Genomic DNA, 18,588 nt, shown 5'->3' on the forward strand with positions numbered 1-18,588 from the left:
TTGAATATTATGAAAACTATTTTACACGCACCATTTCTACCGGACGAATCCAGTTCAGCGTTAAAAAACAGTAAGTTGTGCACTGTGCAGTCAGGGCACTGTGCATTGCATTCTGTAGTGCAGTGGACCAGTGGTACGGCACTGTACCGCACAAGGCTGGCTGTAGCCAGTGTACCGCCCAAGGCTGGCTGCAGCCTTTATTTTACCGCACGTTCTGACCATTTCCCTGTGAGGCGAGGCGGTTGCTTCTTGGCCGTGTCTTCTCTCCGGCAGCAGCGGAGATAGAAATTCGCAGATTTCTGGTGGAGATTTTATTGTGTTGTGAATAAAGTATTTAACGAAATTACATCCCTTCCTAATTTGATATTCCTGTGATTTATCTGTCTCATTCCATTCATATTCTATGTATTGGACATTATTGTACAGTGAGCACGTGCTGTTGTAACGATCGCGGGTTATTGAACGAATGATGCACAGTGGAAATGATGGACGGCGATGCAATTGCAGACACAGGTAGAATTAAAATTGCATCTGCACTGCTTAGCTCTCTCTCGCTGGTCGTGCGGCGTCCCGGTACGCTCTGATGACATAACGTCGTAATTAACATGGAAATGATCGATTGCGCCCGGATGTGTATGTGTAGAAGAGTTATTTTCCAATTAAGCAGACAATCATTTTAAGCAGTCGGATCTGCATAGTGCAGTTGTTAATTGTGGCATGTCTCCTTGGCATTGACTAACCATTAACTGAATTTTTCAAAGTGTCCGGGAGTGCTTAACTAACCGTATGTGATTGTGGTGGAGAGAGCTTTTCACCATCGAGAAGAACTCTCATGGGTACGCCAAGAAAGTTGCTTCGATTTGGCTGTGTGTCAGAGTGTGTGTTTTTTTTCCTGCTGTTTTGTTTGTAAATTGGGCTATTGATTGTGCTGGCGGTGTTGATGGTATGCTAAACGGTATTCTGCATGCGTAGACGCTGAAGTTAACGGCCGACCGATGAAGAAGGATGAGATTTCCGATTCCCAACAGCCATCACCATGTGATACGCAGTGGTACCTGTCGCAGATCAAAGGTTCCTTAGAGGATGAAAATGTTGACGGTAAGAGAGTGCCCTATGCAAAATGCAATCCCAAATCTACAAGTAATCAGAACGGCAGTTTTAGCTAGCCAAATTATCATTGCGTTTCATTACCGTATCTTTCAATAATTCCTGATCTTCATTTCTCAGCTTTGAAAACATTTTGTGCAATTGCTTTTCTTATATTTTCGTTTTGAACAGTTTTGCATTTCTAAAAAAAATATGTTTAACGGTCTTCCTGAATGTCGACTTGTGCTCAGAGTGGTCAAAAACGCGAGGGAAAATTTTATGCTTTTTGCATTTACCGGGTTTGATGTGTGATTTGCTTTTCCGGTATTTTAATCTGGAAATTTTGTTACAATAATAATAATCGCACTTCCAAAATAATAATAGTAAATATTACAAAATTAAAATATTTTAGCAGTGATTCTGTGTTGCTTTCGATGCGTTTAATTGATTAAATCATTAATGGAAATTAATTTCTCTTGATATTCCATCATTTGCGTAGCAGATAGCACAGTGTTCGTTAGTTTGCTTGACTTCAGTCGACTGGATTGAGCATTAATTGATCATCCCCAGGGCTTCTCCGAGCTCCCTGAAATAGGTTTCATCAATTAGAGTGTACCGTTCTGGTGGAATTTGGCTGGCTGCCGCGACAGGGATTAAGAAAAACTGGCAAATTTGTTGACATGTTCCCCTGTTTGGCAAAATGAATGAAGCGCATACTATCGCTGCTTCCGCTTAGTTTTTCAGCGGAAACCTAAAAAGGGAATTTTTATAGAATTTCTCATCGTTTAGATGGCAGTTTTGTCGGTCAAGTGCGTGCATGAGTGGAGTTAGTAGACTGTGCGGAGTTGTTAGAATGGTTTGTTTACAAATCACATTTGTAGCCAAACGCGTTAATCTTGTTTATTTTCAGCGGATACAATATCCAGTGTACAGTTTAACGAAAATGGTGAATTCCTAGCAGCTGGTGATAAGGGTGGGCGGATTGTGGTGTTCAAGCGCGATCTTGAGGTAAGAAACGCTGAAAACCTGCTAGTTCATGTTGTCTTTGTTGTGAAGCTAGAATTAATGTTTACGAATTACTAGTTCCGATAAAAATTATTGTTTACGAAGCTAAGCGGATTTTATAATTTGCTACAATTTTTCCGCATAAATATGTGTCTCTTTTTCCAAAATACCGTTGTGAATGTCAGTCGGGCCTTTTCAAAATTGAAATTCTGGGTAGCAACGTTCAGCGCGGAGCGGAAACTGGTGAGAATTAACAAGGATAATTATATGTTATTGAAACCGGGCAAGGATTGTAAATGGCGGTGGAGAATTGTGTTGACGATGCTGATGATTAGGCGAAATGGCCTGTTTCCCGCTGTAACAGGCAGTTGTGGGCTTTTGTATGGGCGTACAATGGTTCGTGGCTGTGGTGAATGTTGGATGTGAGGGGAAATAGTGTAAGCAGCGGTTTGAGGTTAGGATAATTACTATGGACATACGTTGCATTCCCGCTGCGATTTGCCATCCCGCATGCCTGTCACTTTTGCCACGGGTAAAGTGGGGCTAAAAAGGAACGAGGTTCGCTGAAAGAATTTCTCGCCAGTGCTTTATGGCTCATAGAGATGCTACAAATTGGCTTAATTTTGCCGATTGATGCATCGGACGCAGATTTTTGAGGACGAGATGAATTGTTTCCTATGTTTCGGTTGCAGTGGTTATGTTCAAGGTGAATTCTTCTACATAGTTCAGTAATTCTTCTTTTTGTATTATCCAAGCTGAAAAACATCTCAAAGTAAATTATTTTAAGAGAAGTGCCTTTTTAATTGTATGCTGTGGTTCATTGGTAAAATACGTTCATCCACAAATCTCAAAATAAATTTTTGGTGACATTATTTAATCAAAGCGGAAGTAATATAAGTTAAAATCAATATTGCGATCTTATTAAAAGCCCTTTTTTTGAATACCTACATATTATGCATCTGCAAAAGAATTTAGGGGCTTAGACTATTCGCATGTTTTATTTCGTTGTATAAGGATTTGCGATTTGTGCTAATGTGGAAATCTTTTTAATTGTATTTTTGTGCATTTATTTACGTGTTTCGCATTTTTGAGACCATTAATGTTTTAGAACTACCGGGTGGTGTATTCAAAGTTAGGGAATTTTGACCGTGAACGTATGCATCGTTTTCGTCTTTGCAACCGCAGCAGCTGGTCATTAATACTGGTGTGTGCTGGTCTAAAATTAGAAGCCGTTGTTAAAATCTTTTGGGTATCGGTTTACACTTCTTGACACGAGACTTTTTTATTGCGTTTCAAGTGACACTTAATCGTTTGCGTCTCTCAGCAAACTTGCCGTATGTCATTGGCAAAAGCCCTGGCAATGAAATTGCCGTTTAATGGAGCACGCAATGAACAACCTGGATTTTTGTATAATTTTTTCTCGCAATAAAATTGTCCGGTTATTATGGGCATGTTATTGCATGATTGGCTGATAATTTATCGGCCGGCGATTGTAAAAAGCCCATCAAATTGAATTATTAACGATAAAACATCGTATAAGCTATTTATAGCGGATTTTCAGGATGTCTTGTCGTTCAATTATAAATTGAAATTTTTCCCGACAGGCAAGCATGCACAGTGCAGTATGCAGAAGGAGTGAATGTGTGCAGGAATATCGATTAGAACCTTTGATAATTTAAGAGGCATACATGTATCGATTCGACTGTCGTTGGGCGGAAATCTCTTGAACCCGGTCGTTAATTAAATAAAGAGATGCTTGGGTAATGTGGAATTAAGGAATAAAACGATCTGTTCGGCCAAAGTTTTGTCTTTCTGGAGGAATAAATCAGGATTTTTTGGGGGAATTTGCCGGATGTTGGGAATCTATAGTCTCTGCGTGCCGCGCGCTCTTCGTGTGCATGGGCGCCCTTCAGGAATCTCTGGCTGGCAGCCAGTGTATTACAACAGCTGAGGTTATTTATCGATTTTTCTCCTATTCTATTATGTTTCCACGCCGGCTTTGGGGGGTTTGTGGATGGATGGGCTGTTTTCTTCTTGTTCCTCCGGTCGCGCTCTGCGCTTGGCAGGGCCCTTGTCGCTTTAATGCTGCTCCGGCCCATTTGACGGAGATTTTGCCTTTTTCTACCTTTCAATTACATTACGAGCGTTTAATAAGCCATAAGCAGTTGGGTTGTCGGGGATGGCAAACAGGGAAGTGCAGCGACTACGCTGTTTTGCGTGCCGGGATTTTGGGCGGATTAGCGGCGCTTATGGTAGGCAGAAATTCGGGCTGGCAGATGTAATGTGTAGGCATCGCTTTTAGTCCCTGGAGGAGACTTACGAAAAATCAGCGGCGATAGCTATGCTGTTATGTGGAGAAGATCGTACGAATAAATTTTCAGAGTGTGAGAAAATCAAATTTTTTTTAAAAAAACCAACACAGGCTTTGTAAAATTCTTGCCTCGCGTGAAATCGAAATGTATCCAAAATAAGTTATCAAATCTAGGCGAGCGGCTAGGGTGTGCGACGGTACCAGGATTAAGCTATCGCTGCCATAAATCAGGAAGATAAATGTTTTTTTATGGAATTAAACATGAAGTAAATCTGTATTTTTCAAATTTCCTATATGTTGACTTCCGTTCCAAACGAGGATCGAGCTCACAATTGCATAGAAATTTTCCTAGCAGAATTTTCCTTGAAAATTGTTAATTATCACAACTTGGACTTGTTACGAGCGATTGAAAATAGTAGCATTTGCTTGCCATTTAGATTTGTTATTTTTTACTTGGTTTAGGACATGTGAACCTTATTTTATCCAGAAAGTTTGGAATGCCGGTTCTAGTCTTTCCCCATATAAAAACTGAGTTAGCGTTTGAGAAACGTATCGATTGAGCAATTGATTTGTGGGTATTGTATGGAGATTTTATCGGCATATTTTGTTTCTACAGAACCAACAACCGTTCGCCCGGACAGATTACAATGTGTATAGCACCTTCCAGAGCCACGAACCGGAATTTGATTATCTGAAAAGCGTGGAAATCGAAGAGAAGATCAACGATATTGCCTGGTTGAAACGCCGCAGTCCCGCCCATTTTTTACTTTCCACTAATGGTAAACTTAAAAAATAGTACCGTTGCTGCTGTTTTAAGGTTTTCGTGTTTTGGTGAATTTGAAGGTTTTGTGTGTTTCGTTTGAACTAACTGATTTTTTATTTATAAATTTATTGTTTTCCTGCAGATAAAACGGTAAAATTGTGGAAAATATCGGAAAAAACGCGCCGCGCTGAAGGATTTAATTTACGCGAGGAGGACAGTGGTCGCGTACTAAACCAGCGCCTCCAGCGATTGCGCATCCCGGCGCTGCGCAGTGTCGACGGCATCGTCGAGGCCTCGGCACGGCGCGTGTACGCCAATGCTCACGCCTACCACATCAACAGTATCTCCGTCAATGCCGACCAGGAAACGTTTCTTAGTGCCGATGATCTCAGGATTAACATTTGGCATACCGAGTCCAAAAATCTGTGTTGGAGTACGTTCCCGTTTCTGTATACTATTGTGGTATTATCGAGCCGTTTTGTCCCTCGCTGCCATTCTTCTACACTGTTCCGTTTGTTTTTAAGACGTTTTTATAATTTGTGTTGAAATTTTTATTGTTTCTGACGTTGCTGCACTATAGCGTTCATTGTCATCACCCTAAACTTGGGGTTTTTTATTGTTGAGTTTATAATTTGGTTTGCTTAGAGATGTTTGGATAATTTGGTTTTTTCGTGTACCAGATGGTTAAATTCGTATTAATCTGTTTTTCCTTGAAATTACGGATGTGTTGACATGTGGTGTTGCAGATGTTATCGATATCAAACCGGATAATATGGAGGACTTAGCGGAAGTCATTACATATTCGCGCTTTCATCCAACGGAAAACAGTGTGTTTGCGTTCAGTAGCTCCAAGGGCGTGATACGACTGTGCGATATGAGACGGTCAACACACCATGAGCAGCACGCCAAATGTAGGTTGAGTTCTCCTCTTGGTTCTATAAAGGTGTCGTGTCGGTGGATTTGTATTGCTGACGTTGCTCCGTATGTGTTTGTGTAGTATTTGCCGATGCGGAGGATGTGGGGACGCGGAACTTCTTTTCGGAAATCATTGCCAGTATTGCTCATTTCACCTTTAGCTATAATGGCCTCCTGATGGCCGCCCGGGATTACATGCACGTTAAATTATGGGATTTGCGTATGGAGAACAAGGCTGTCGAAGTATTCCATGTCCATGAATACCTCAAGGCCAAATTATGCACGCTCTACGAGAACGACTGCATATTCGATAAATTTGACTGCTGCTTCTCCCATGACGACAAGTAAGCGGTATAGCATCGTAGTGTTGTGGCTTGTCAACTGGTCGTAATCGCTAACTGCGTAATGCTGGACTGCGGCATGTGTCTCACAAACTTAGTGACCGTAAATATGCAGTTTATTTTTATCGTTCAGTTTTCTTGCGAAAGGTACGAGTTTGATATCTAGTAACTGACACGGGCTTTTGCTTGTGCTGTTATCTTTGCCGGTGGCATGCGTAGTACAACGTGACCGTCGTACATGCGTCGTTACAGTGTATTGCGGTTATCGACTTTCTGCTGGTCTCCGCAGTTTTACCTGTATTTGGGAAATTACATCGAGATTAATGGGATCTTTTGTTGTTTTGCTTCTTTAAGAAACACCTTCAGACTCACCGATTATTTTATTCCAGTATTGAGATAGTGCTTCTTTTTACGGAAGTGCGATAGTGCTTGTTTTTCGTTCCGTCACTCTGTGGCACATTGCAGCCATTTCGATTGAATAACACATGTCGTTGGTCAACAGGGCCATTTTAACGGGGTCATACGGCAGCCTATTCCGGGTGTTTGACATTGCGTCGAAGCGCGACGTGACGTACGAGGCCTCGAAGGATGTTACGAAGGTGAAGGCGGTGCTTAAGCCGAAGAAGATCATCGCCGGCGGGGATCGGCTGGCGGCGCAGAAGCGCAAGAAGGACGAGATCCCCACCGACTCCCTGGACTACGGCCGCAAAGTACTGCACGCCAGCTGGCATCCGCGGGAAAACGTCCTGGCCCTATGCGCCACTAACAATCTCTTTATGTTCGAGGATGCTCACTGAACGGCTGTATTTTTTTTGTTTGAGTTACGTTGTTTTTTCTGTTTTCTGCACGCAAAACGCAACGGAACGTGGTGCACGCGATGTGTGTCTCTGGTTGGAGCGCCGTTTTTTCTTTGAGTTGTTCAAATTTTACAAGAAATGATGATTGTGTTTTTTCCTACCTTCATTACTGGTCTGATGTGGTGCGTCGTCGAGGGGAAAGAAAATTTGAAGCGGGTGCCGGAATTGAACGCTTTCAAGAGAGATTTTCCTGTGGACTGATAGGAAGAAGGTGGTTTTCCTATGATGTTTTTGTGTCTCAACAGCAGCTGATTGTGGTTGTTGAAGAGGAGAATTTATTTATTGTGTAATGGGGAAATAATTTTTTGGATTGATGGATTTAATTTCTGTACGTGTACTGCTCTCTTTCTCTTTGATTGTCATTTTCTGCTTTTTTTCCAAACGGAAGTTCACTTGTTTTGATGTATAGAAAAACAGTTGTTTTGCTGCATCCAGATGCTTTCTTACCCAGTTCGCTTAACGATCGATGTATGTTGCAATATAATTTCAATAAAACAGGTTCAATGCGGTCGCGGTGCAGTTTTCGAAATTTTGAAATGCGAGATTACGAGAGATTACGAGTTTTGCAGCTTGCTTTTCCGAATACTGGACAGCACGTTATATATTTATTTATTAAGCGAGGTATTGAGTTTCTTTCTGGATCATCGACCCTTCTGCCAGCATCCGAAAATTCCCGGCTGAAATGTTATTTCCCGGTGAAACCTCATTGATTTTCTGCAGCTGCAAGGCTCGCAACTCCAACACAGAAGACCAGCTGAACCACATTTTACCTTTACCTCGTATAAGTAATCGCGCTCGTCGATGTGCAGCACTTACCTCAGTTACCTGTCACGGCTGGCCTCGTATCATACGAGTATGTCTGCCTTTTTCAGTTGAGGGTGTATAATTCAATATGTACGACAACAAATCTCTGGTTTTCTCCACTTAATTCCCGTCCTTCTGCTTGTCACCTTAAGGTCGCTTGTCAGCGCGTATCTCACTGGTCAGGCGCGGTATTGTGATGATGCCTAAATTTAACGGCTGCATTGATGCGTAAATACATCACAATACACCGAACATTCGAGATCAGCGCTGACAAGTGAATGAAGAGAAGGAAGACTGGGGGAAAATTCCTGTATTCATTATAAATAATGAAGCAGACGTCCCAAGCGGCGCTATTTGGCTGTATCATTCCACGAAGCGAGCCATCCGCCATCCTGAAACTGAGACGTTGTACGGTTGTATTTGAGTGTGTATTGTATTCCAAAATCGAGACAATCTTGTTGTTCCATAAGGGGAGCGCATAAACTCCAATACTGCAGGTAGCACAGCGCTTTGTACTGCTGTTACGCAGTACTCATACGCTTTAATACAGAACTTTATAAAATACAAAATACATGTATTGTACAATACAAGTAAGCATACTTTTCTAATTTTAATGTGCAAACAACATCCGGTTATTCGTCATGCAGCCCCCAGGTAAGTACAGTACCTAGGTACAATACATCTACTGTATGGAACTATGCATTAAGTAATTATTATGTGCCGCCATGTACTGCAGTGCATCGAGGCTATATTAATATGTGTACGATCACAAAGAAAGGAATCAGGAACAGGTATCTACCAATAACTATCGCTTAACGCAGTAAGTTCTTTAATAGAAAAGATTCGAAAGTTGCGTACGTATTGACCTTTACCTACAAATGTATATTTGCATTCTGCATACATTTGTAGGTAAAGCCGTAAAGGTCACGTCTAAAGATTATATATACGTACTTAGCATACATGAGGGAGAACCAGAATTCCAAATCGTTCCCGCGCGTGCACATGTGGCATTGACTTACAGTAACTACCCGTAGCTTACTGAACTTAACTCAAAAAACACATGTGAATCATTATGGTTTGTACTCGTACGTGGCCTAATTAGTGATTACCTACCTGTTATTGGGATAAATCCTGCTTCCTATTATAAAGCGTTACCGGAATTCAGACATGTTTGTGCCAGCTGGCACTGGAAATGGAAAACAATCCATTCCATGAGATATGCTTAACACAGGAAGGCGGTTTCAGAGAAACACAATAAGACCACGAAATGCCGGAAACGTCATCCAGGACTACAGTACTTACATGTTCCGTCCGGTGGGTTCCGTGACCCTTAGATCGGAATTCGGAAGCCTTCTGGGCTCTGGCTCGTCAGCGAGCTGTGGAAAGAAGCTAAGCGACAAAAGATGTCAGATTTTAACAACGGAATATCGACACCAATCGAAACCCGCCGTGAAAACGCGAAAGCCATTCCATGGGAACGGCGCCTAGCATCGGCTGATTTAGATTAAAAGTTCTCTTATAACCCGTCCGCGTGTTTAATTCCACTGCTTGTTAACGTAATGAATGTAGTATTTCCTAGCTGTTGGGTTGTTTTGATTGTTGCGGGTTATCGAGCAACAGCTGAATATTATAAAGAGAGAAAACATAAAATAAATAAGCAGTACTTGAAGTACTGTACAACAAGTACTTTTAGTACTTACCACAGCTTTCGTGAGGTCAGTGTATCAATGGTAAACCTCCGAAATCGGTGCGGTCAATGTTACCAGTGCCACGTTTGGCCAATGTAACCGTGCCTCCGCGATGTATGGCTGTCCGTTGCAATTTGCAAGTCATTCGAGTGCCGGAGATCGAGTAAATGTCGAAGAAAAGTTACCGGAGTTTTAGCTTGTTGGGAACATCGTGACTTCCTAGTTCCTACCGTTCTCGGCTTAACGTTGCTTTGAACTGTTTAACTTTCAATAGCTAATCATAACAATTACTGAACGTGTTATATTGTTGCTTTGAGGCTGTTTGAGCAAGGTATCATAGATACCGTTTCAGATACACACTGAACGAAGGGGTGTGTATTTTGTGGGTTTTACCGAACGCATCTAGACCTTGGTATAACAGGCGTGCGCAAGGTTTTCGGTTTCTCGTTAGCTCTTTACTGACTAGGTTTTTTAACTTTTGACGTGTTTGTTGGATCCTTGAAGCGCAGTGGTGTCTTGACTGTAAAGTAAGTGAACAAAATAATGTATCTGTTCTGATAGGACTTGATAACTGGAGCCAAACATCAAAATGTCAGCTTTACAGTCTCCACAGTAACCGTATCGCGATCGCCGTGATGAAGCCCATGAACGTTCACATCAGCTTCCCGGGTCCTCCTAGCCGTTCGCTTATCATCAAGATCAACACACCCAATCTGTACCAGACATGCCGCCGCGAGGTGCAGAAGTTGTTGGGAAACGACAGCTTCCGATTGCTCTTTCACAGTAGGCGCGATTTGACATTGCGTCAGCCTAGTTTGTGGTTCTTAACCTTTTTGCTGTAATCATACAGCGACATACGAACAGAAAGAACATGTCATCGACTGCAAGTCGGACGAGGATATCCACAAGCTGATGAGCTTCTGTGATCGGGCGTTCTTTCCGTTGACGATTAAGCCAGGTGACGGTGACGCCGCGGACGTCAGCAGTGAGAGTGAGGATGACGATCGTGACCGCGAGCAGCAGGATGTGGCAGCGCAGACACTGGGAGTGGTTCATGCGTGCGGTGCGAATGTCGTTATCGTCGGTGGGATGACAGTTTCAGGTGAGTTTTGTTAATGATAGTACAGCTTGTACTATAGTCGTAACTCCTGAGTGTATAAGACATCCACCAAAGTTTGAAAACGGCCCAAAATTAGCCCAATCTGCAGCACAAGTTACGTAGTTGGCGCACGAGGTACGTAGTAGCCTAGTAGGTACCGAATCTCCAGCTCCAGTGCTTGTCAACAGCCTTCAATACGTCATTGACTATAATTTTCCTGTTTAATTATTGGTTGCGTTGTACATTACGCTGAAAACTGATAATAAACGAAAGGACGAAGGAAAGTAATTAATTCTGGGGAGTATTAACGATCAGACAGGGATGTAGGTGTCGTCGTCATATGAATTTGATTCGCTTGCTTAATTGAGTTCACTCTTCAAGCCGCTACTTATGTAGTTTCCAGTTATGCCGTGCATATGCATGCCGTGCCCCATTCTTTTTTGTAACGAATTTTCGTGCGCTTGAGCTCTTCTTGCTTTTAATTTGCTGTGTTGAGCGTATTAAGGATTGCGTCAGACGTCAGTGTGCATTTTCGGAATTCGTAACTTGGGTGTGTCCGAATATGGGAAATCAACTGGTTTCGTGTTTGTGTACCGAAGACTTTTCTTCTTCGAGTACCTACTTTGCAGTTTGCGGTCTGAAGTAGACGGTAGCACTATCACCGGGATTCGGGAATTAAATTATGTACAGCGATGCACCGAAAAAGGTTCAACCAGAAATGCGCCAGCAGACACAAAGTCTGGACGCAAAGTACGGTAGTTTGTGAGTGCCTACCCGCTACTCGAGGGCCGCTACTGTATAGACCGTTTCCGCCTATTTCGGTCTGCGGAGCCGAGTCCGAATGCCAGCCAGTGATAAGTACACCTTTTAATTTAACCTGAGTTAATATACAAAACAGTTACAGTATTATTTTTTGAATTATACTGTGTTTTAATTACTTTTTTCTTTCTTGCAAATAAATATGCGCTTCATAAGAAGCGGATTAACTTTAATCTTTGAGATCGGTATGCCGTCTGCGATTGCGGCTGTCGCTAGGCTGCTGGCTGCCGTCGATTGTGCGCAGACCGTAACGCGATTCAGCCGGTTCATTGAACCGTGGTCGCTCGCGCTAGTCTGCTCCGCGGCTCCAACGGTTAACGCTTGTTTTGCAAGCATCAAGATCAGCAAGCTGCTGCTGCTGCACTTGTGACTTGGCGACGTACCTTCAGTAGTTTTCTCTTTAACCAGGGCCTTGAGGCAGTTGTGGAATGCAGTCTGATTTCGATTTCTCCGATAAAATTATTATTGTTTCTGCTTGCATTTCATTCTTCCGATCCGCATGATTTTGCTCGGCATTCTTCTGAAGATCGCGTGTGTGTCGACTGTCGAGTAGTCTCAGTGTTTGCATTGCTTTCGGCGACGCACACAGACCATGTCGAAGATAAACTTCAAAATGCCCGTTCCTCCGCTGCATGCCAAGGGCTCCATCATATGCAGTCGCAATAGCAGCGGCACCAAGCTTGTTAGCCAGCCCACGGATGCCATGCAGGCCGCGGAGATCGCTCGACAGCGCATCCAAGCCCGCTCCCTGTCCATGGCCGTGCCTGCCTACCGACCCTCCACCTCCAATCTGTACACGGCCCGCGCTGCCTCTCCGCCGCGGGCACGCGAACGGGAGACCTACGCTGCACCAGGTAAGGAGGAGGGGGTGCAAGAGCTCTTGAAGATTCTCAGTTCTCAGGTGGCATCGATGTGGGATGTCAGCGCGCAGCGTTTGCAACCTCTGCATGGAATTGGAAAGTCTGCGATGGAGTTTTGCAGTTTATTTTTCTTGCCATATGCAGAGGCTTTATTCTTTCGCAAGTGTTATTTCGATTTTTTAAAAATTATTTTATTGAATTTCAGTGTTGAAGCATTTTGAAATATGCATAGAGCGCATGACAGTCGTCTTTTTTAGGTTTAATCACTTTAATGATGATTTTATAATTTTTATTTAATGATTTATCATTAGAGTGATTAGACATTATGATTACTCCGGTAGTCTGTGTTTTGCTTCCAGCAGCTTTGAATTTTGGCGCACCACCAGAAGCTTGATGTTATTGTATGCTTTCAGTCTTTTTTTTCTGTTATCGCGTGGCATAGATTTAGGTTTTTCGAAACTAGTTTAATTTGGCAAAGCCTTAAGGTTCGTTATGTGAATGTGAACAGCTTGATCAGCTTGAAATCTAATTTTTGTCCTGAGTGAATCACGATAAATAATAAGATATATAAGCGCCCCTTTGTTTTTTGTTGATTTGTCAGGTTTGCGTAGTAAATTTTTTCCTAAACTCTTCGATACTTTTCTGCATTCAGTTGGAGCGCTGAACCGAAACAGCAGAAAATGTGGAATGTACTTGAACATTTTGTTGCTGGTCTAATCTGTGTTTACCTAGTTTTGGTCTGTTTGTGCTGGCAGCTGGAGGTTTGCTGCTTTCCGTGCTTTGTATTTTATCACAGGATGTGGTTAAGGGTTACTGCACAGTGCAGTCAGACATTTGTGTGTCGACTGCCGATGCTGTCGTGTGGCCTACTTTTCTTTTCTGCGTGCATTTGACGGTATCGCACCGTGAATGTGGGCGCCCGAGTGATGCTGATTGTGCGTTTTTGCTCTCTTGTGGCTGCGGGCACAATTAGGGTGCGCCGGCTGTTGCCAGGAAGACAAATACCTTCAGGATCAGAATAAAACCGGCAAAATATTATTGTGCTATCGTATTAGTTTAGGCGTGGTTTGGTGGAGATGCAATTTTTTCACCGCAATCTTTATTGCCATTTTGATGACAAACTGAAAACATACAAGCGTCTAAGTACTTAGCCGGTAGTATATACGATTAGAACCATTAAAGCTAATTGGAAAGGTGTGTTTTTGCAGTGCCACCTCAGTTGACAAGCACGGTGAACCAGATATGGAACGCCATCAATCTGATGTTGCCCAAGGGCAGCGAGGACGATGTCCTGCGTGCCCTCATGGAACAGATTGCCGAGCGTCTGCATGTCAATCTAGACCTGGATCTCAGCGGACCCCAGTGCTCCGGCAGCTCCTCATCCGATGAAATCCCGCTGCCGCACCGTCTGTTGGTGGGGAATCGCACAGGTCAGTGCCCGCTTCGTTGCACAAGAGAATTGTTAAATCGACGGCGTTTTTGCTTGTAGAAGTCAACGGATATTACGATCATGATCAGAGTCCACCGCGCAATCGCATTTCCGACACGCTGGGTGCTGTGGGTGTGCAGCCGCGGATTCGCCTGCTGGACAGTGTTCCCAAACCACGTACGTTTCACGGTTGTCGAATGCCGCAGCACAATACGACTATTTTGTAACGAGTTATTGTATTCCAAAGCTGTGCATCAGCGCGCTCGCTGTAAATATAACAACTGTTAGGACAATAATTTATTGAATTTATTCACAGGCGCTGCTGTTCAGACGAATCACTGGCGACAGCCTTTCCGTCGTGAACCGTCGGAGGACAGTGACTACGTTCCGGGCCGTCCGCATCGCTTCACGGCGCCAAAACAGCGCAAACGCATGCAGGTGAACCATCGTCAGTCGGCGGCGCGCGGCATCACCTTGGCCGTACCCAGCCAGTTGCATCGCGCCCCACCCATCCGTCGCCGCAGTGTCAAGCAGGAGGGCAATCTCAACGAGCCCATCCAGCTGCGGGATGCCGAAAACCGTATTTCCGGGTATCAGTGCCCTCGGTGTCCGCAGAGTAAGAAGCTGCGGAAGGATGTGGTGACGCATATTCCCGGGCATGGCGCGATGGGCAAGTTTAGCTGCAATGAATGCGATTTTGCCACGGATTCCAAACAGATTTTCAACTGGCACTTCAAGGCCCATTTGAAACTGTCGCAGGAACCCACACCAGAGCGTCAGTGGAACGGGCGTCCATCGCTGCCCACAAATCGAGCCGCTGCGCGCAATTTATCTGCTGCAGGTAAGGGTGATCAACAGCTACGTTATTTTACAGTGTAAACAGAGTTCCAGTTCATGCACGGCATCAAATTGTTTCCACAGTAAATCGTTGGTTTGAGGCTCTGTTAATAACGCGTATTTTGTGTCTAACAGACGACATATTTTCCAATCCGGGCAGTCCCGCTCCAGCCGCCGCCGCCGCTTCCACGGGTTTGGCCTGCGTGATCTCCAGTTGTCATTTCCGTGGCACTGACTGCAAAGCCATCGCGGAGCATATGAGTCGTGAGCACCACTTTTACAGTGACCGGACGGCAGTGCCGAAGAGAATCCCACTCAAGTCCACACGCCACCTGCTGGGACGCGCCCGCACGACCCTGGGCCCGGAAGGCCTCCAGACCCAAGAGTTCCAGTGCCCCGAATGCCCGGAGGCGTTCGCGTTCAAGACCCACTTGGTGTTGCACCGTCGCCACCGCCACCCGCAGCCCAACCGCCGGGGCGGACGGCGACCGGCGGCCCACCGGGTAGACGTGGACGCAGCCGTGGCCCCGGCGCCCACGGTGGGCATCGTTAAGAAGGTTGTTAAGCGTAAATTGCCAAAGGCTTCATCGCGTCGTAAACGCCGTGCGGCCGCCCGCAAAGCCGTGCAGACACGTAGTGCGAAAACCACGCCGAAGCGCGCCGGGGCGGAGGGGGGTGAGGTCCCGGAGGAGGGCGTAGAGGAGGCCGAGGATACGACCCCGTCGGGACCGTGGCAGCGCGCGTCGGTCATTGTCTCCATGCCGGAATATGTGGAGAACCAGGTGTCGGCAGCGTCGTCCACATCCAGCCTACCGAATGGGAACCCTGTGACGGTGCAGCAAGGGACGCCGAAGAACCGCGGGGGCCGTAAGCGCAAGATCCCGGCAGAAGTGGAGGGCGATTTCCCGCCGCCGTTAGATATGGCTGCGTTGGAGCAGAATGGAAATGGATGGGCGGGTCATGAGCGAACGTCAGTGGCGCCGGTTGACGTAGAATACGAATCGGCGCCTGGCTTCGAGTATGTACAGGAAAACATTTTTTACTTAATTTCTTATTACTGTAACCTTAAAAATTTTGAAGATGCTCTTATATGTATTTCATGCAGCTTGTGTCAATACAATTAGCATTACACTAATAGTTAATGCGTTTGCAGGGTTCCCGTTACCGTTTAAGCCGTTTAAACTCATACCGGAAACGACGACTCAAGTCCGTGGATGTTTTGTTAACACTTTAAGGAAGCCACCTTCCTCGTTGTACAGTATTGGTTTGTTTCCTTGTTTTCTCACTCTGCGTTTTTCTGCCCTAGCTAATGCAGTTCTTCGTTCTGGCATGAATTCCGTTTCCCTTTATTTTGTTGTTTTGATTTCTCGTCTCCAAATTAACTCAGGCTGCCGATATGTATGCTGATTGCCCCCTCATCAGCGCTTTGGCAGGGATTCTCACAGCTTTAACTTATTATTTATTCTTCGCTGGTGGGAAATAGTTCTTCCTGTTTATGATTACTTAGCGTTTACAATGGTTTCCTGTTTTGAGAGCTTGAAGAAAGGGAATGAATGTGTAAGTTTACTTTCGGGTCTCTGTTTTATGCACCGCTGCAGTCTGCACTAATGTACTTATTTTTATATGCCTCGTATTATCCCAGTAAACTCACTATTGCAAGATGGATGATTATCCTGTGCCCGATATTTAGCCATGATATGATACTCAAGACGTCGTTTGTTTTTGGCTCCACTAGGCCATCAGATCATCATGCAAGAGCTCGCCGTAAATAAAAACTCGAATTTTCGAAACCTGAATTGCCCTGCCGCGACAGCCTGTAAATCTGGATAATTTATATTGATGAAAAAGCATTCCTGCAGTAGAGCGATCAATAACTGATCATGCTGCTGTAGGTGTGCAGTCGTGGTGTCAAGATTCACAAGGGTCACAATTAATCCATTCGTAATCCTATACTCAAAAATTTGCGGCCTGCAGACTTCCGGTGAGGAAGTTGATGGCGCATCTTGTCTGGGTGCTTAGCTATAGGTAACTTGTCCAAATTTATAATGTTCAATGTTCACTCGCTTTAGTCGCGAGTCATGACACCTTGAATTACAGCTACGGTTACCACATTCACTTCAGTGCTCGACTGCTCGTATTAATAATTGGCATATTATTATAACTTTTTTTGGTCTAATCAAATTAATTGTAGGTAAATTGTGAAGTAGAAAATCGCGGAATTAATTACGAGCGGGTATTACGTACGGACCGGCGCCGTTATCAATAATTTTGTGGGTATTACAACAGAGTGTTAATTTTTTACAAGTACTTACTTTTTAGCAGTCTTACCGGCTAAATCTGCTATCTACATAGAAATCTAGTAGAACTATACAGTACCTCGCAAAGCCATTTTATTCCGTAGCAACAAGATCTTTTCTATACTTCCAATATTAAATATTCAGATTAACACGGCAAAGTTGTTGTAATTGAATTATTCACATTAACATAGGTTAAAGCAAAATTAAGCAATTCATCACATACACTTCGTCCAGTCTCTTACCGATACAAAACGTTTCCGAAACACAAGCAGCGTTACCTCGCATTTAAGCAACACTGATTCTCTGCTTCAGAAACTGAGTTGACCGTTTCTCCTGTGCCCTCTCAAAAAGCATGTTACCGAGGGTAGACATCTTAGTAATCTTACATTTCGACTCTTTACTCCGCACACCAATTGTCTCAAAAACCAAAGCAGAGAAACTGAAATTGTCGCGTAAATATCCGGCTAGTAGGCACCTTATTAAATTGTACTGACGAAGGTGCCGGTTGAAGTTGCATCGGCGCACAGTCAACCCCCCTCAGTAAGCGACTGCCATAATGTGCGACACTTCCGGTCCGCCGCGTCTATTGGGCTTTACGCTTGAGCGACTTTTTGTATGCAAATTTGGTGCGCTGGCATAAGTTGGCAACTTGGCAGGTGGCGGTGCCACTCACCACGACACCAAAAAATTTCTCTTGAAAACTGAAAATATCACGATATCTGCGTCTTCCGCATTTCGTAGTTTTCCATTTTCGCTCTTCTGTACCGTTACTTGTTTTAGTTTAACGAAAGTTTTTTGTATGTGATAAACATTTCAATTTGGTTTGGTCGTTTGGTGTGATATCGCTCTTTCTGTGACATTTTTAGCTTTATTACGATTCCTCAAGATTTTACGACGGATCATCGAGAAACGCTGCAACCTGATCGCTAGCATCCCGATTGCTTATCATTTCTAGGTACTCCGTAGACATTAGATGTGAAGTTAAGGAGTTATCTTTTTGTGTTAGTTTAAGAGGTGTTTTTTGTTTTAAAACTTAAAACTTAAAGTGATATTGCTTGACGCTCGTCAGAGTGAGTTGGTGCGTAGCATACTGCGTGTTTTCACTGTTTTGCATAAGAAACGAACAGTAAGCTTGTAATCAGTAATCATTAAATCATATTTAAATCAGTTAATGCCTTAAATAGCTAAATGACAACCGGGAACCTAAATTGGCAACTGTTGCTAATGCGTTGGATCCCAGTGCTAGTGGAGCAAACGAAATGTGTGAAATTATAAACAGTTGTGGTTTCTCGTGCTGACTGGCTTCCAGCTTGTGCAGATATCGCAAAAATTGTGTGGTTCTGTAATACTTACTTTCCTGACTCCTGTTTTACACATTTTCAGTATTTTCTCTGTCAGTATTTTTTATTTTCAAATATTTTTATTTTTAATTACCTCTGCGGTGCCAGTGTAATCGTAGCATTTCATAGTAGAATAT

General features: G+C 43.9%; 2 protein-coding genes across 4 annotated transcripts; both read left to right on the forward strand.

Annotated features, from left to right (window-relative positions):
* The first annotated feature begins 269 nt into the window (after positions 1 to 269).
* LOC129599689 (serine/threonine-protein phosphatase 2A 55 kDa regulatory subunit B alpha isoform-like) lies at positions 270 to 7,785 on the forward strand. 2 transcript variants are annotated; one of them, XM_055498000.1, is made up of 9 exons: positions 270 to 513; positions 762 to 836; positions 973 to 1,098; positions 1,997 to 2,094; positions 5,019 to 5,181; positions 5,308 to 5,598; positions 5,912 to 6,076; positions 6,163 to 6,424; positions 6,924 to 7,785. In XM_055498000.1, the coding sequence occupies exons 2-9, from the start codon at positions 833 to 835 to the stop codon at positions 7,216 to 7,218; spliced, it is 1,404 nt and encodes a 467-aa protein (XP_055353975.1). In that variant the 5' UTR covers positions 270 to 513; positions 762 to 832; the 3' UTR covers positions 7,219 to 7,785. The 2 variants fall into 2 exon arrangements, with proteins under 2 accessions (XP_055353975.1, XP_055353974.1); XM_055497999.1 differs by lacking the exon at positions 762 to 836.
* Positions 7,786 to 9,965: 2,180 nt separating this feature from the next.
* Positions 9,966 to 16,473, forward strand: LOC129599687 (uncharacterized). Of its 2 annotated transcripts, XM_055497996.1 has the most exons (8): positions 9,966 to 10,297; positions 10,375 to 10,553; positions 10,621 to 10,872; positions 13,757 to 13,978; positions 14,038 to 14,154; positions 14,294 to 14,818; positions 14,950 to 15,832; positions 15,968 to 16,473. In XM_055497996.1, the coding sequence occupies exons 2-8, from the start codon at positions 10,406 to 10,408 to the stop codon at positions 15,984 to 15,986; spliced, it is 2,166 nt and encodes a 721-aa protein (XP_055353971.1). In that variant the 5' UTR covers positions 9,966 to 10,297; positions 10,375 to 10,405; the 3' UTR covers positions 15,987 to 16,473. The 2 variants fall into 2 exon arrangements, with proteins under 2 accessions (XP_055353971.1, XP_055353972.1); XM_055497997.1 differs by lacking the exons at positions 9,966 to 10,297; positions 10,375 to 10,553; positions 10,621 to 10,872 and adding an exon at positions 12,014 to 12,542.
* Positions 16,474 to 18,588: the final 2,115 nt, after the last annotated feature.

The sequence above is a fragment of the Paramacrobiotus metropolitanus genome, unplaced genomic scaffold (genome assembly GCF_019649055.1).
Source record: "Paramacrobiotus metropolitanus isolate TYO unplaced genomic scaffold, Prichtersi_v1.0 Parri_scaffold0000152, whole genome shotgun sequence".
In the NCBI taxonomy this organism is placed as follows: Eukaryota; Metazoa; Tardigrada; class Eutardigrada; order Parachela; family Macrobiotidae; genus Paramacrobiotus; species Paramacrobiotus metropolitanus.

What these genes read in the sequence shown, in the direction of transcription:
- LOC129599689 (XM_055497999.1), top strand. Translation starts at nt 483, where the DNA reads ATGATGGACGGCGATGCAATTGCAGACACAG. An exon ending in TGTTCAAGCGCGATCTTGAG is followed by an intron (nt 2,095 to 5,018) that starts GTAAGAAACGCT and finishes TTGTTTCTACAG; the next exon opens with AACCAACAACCGTTCGCCCG. An exon ending in TTTTTTACTTTCCACTAATG is followed by an intron (nt 5,182 to 5,307) that starts GTAAACTTAAAA and finishes GTTTTCCTGCAG; the next exon opens with ATAAAACGGTAAAATTGTGG.
- LOC129599687 (XM_055497996.1), top strand. Translation starts at nt 10,406, where the DNA reads ATGAAGCCCATGAACGTTCACATCAGCTTCCCGGGTCCTCCTAGCCGT. An exon ending in CGGTGGGATGACAGTTTCAG is followed by an intron (nt 10,873 to 13,756) that starts GTGAGTTTTGTT and finishes GTGTTTTTGCAG; the next exon opens with TGCCACCTCAGTTGACAAGC. An exon ending in GGACAGTGTTCCCAAACCAC is followed by an intron (nt 14,155 to 14,293) that starts GTACGTTTCACG and finishes ATTTATTCACAG; the next exon opens with GCGCTGCTGTTCAGACGAAT.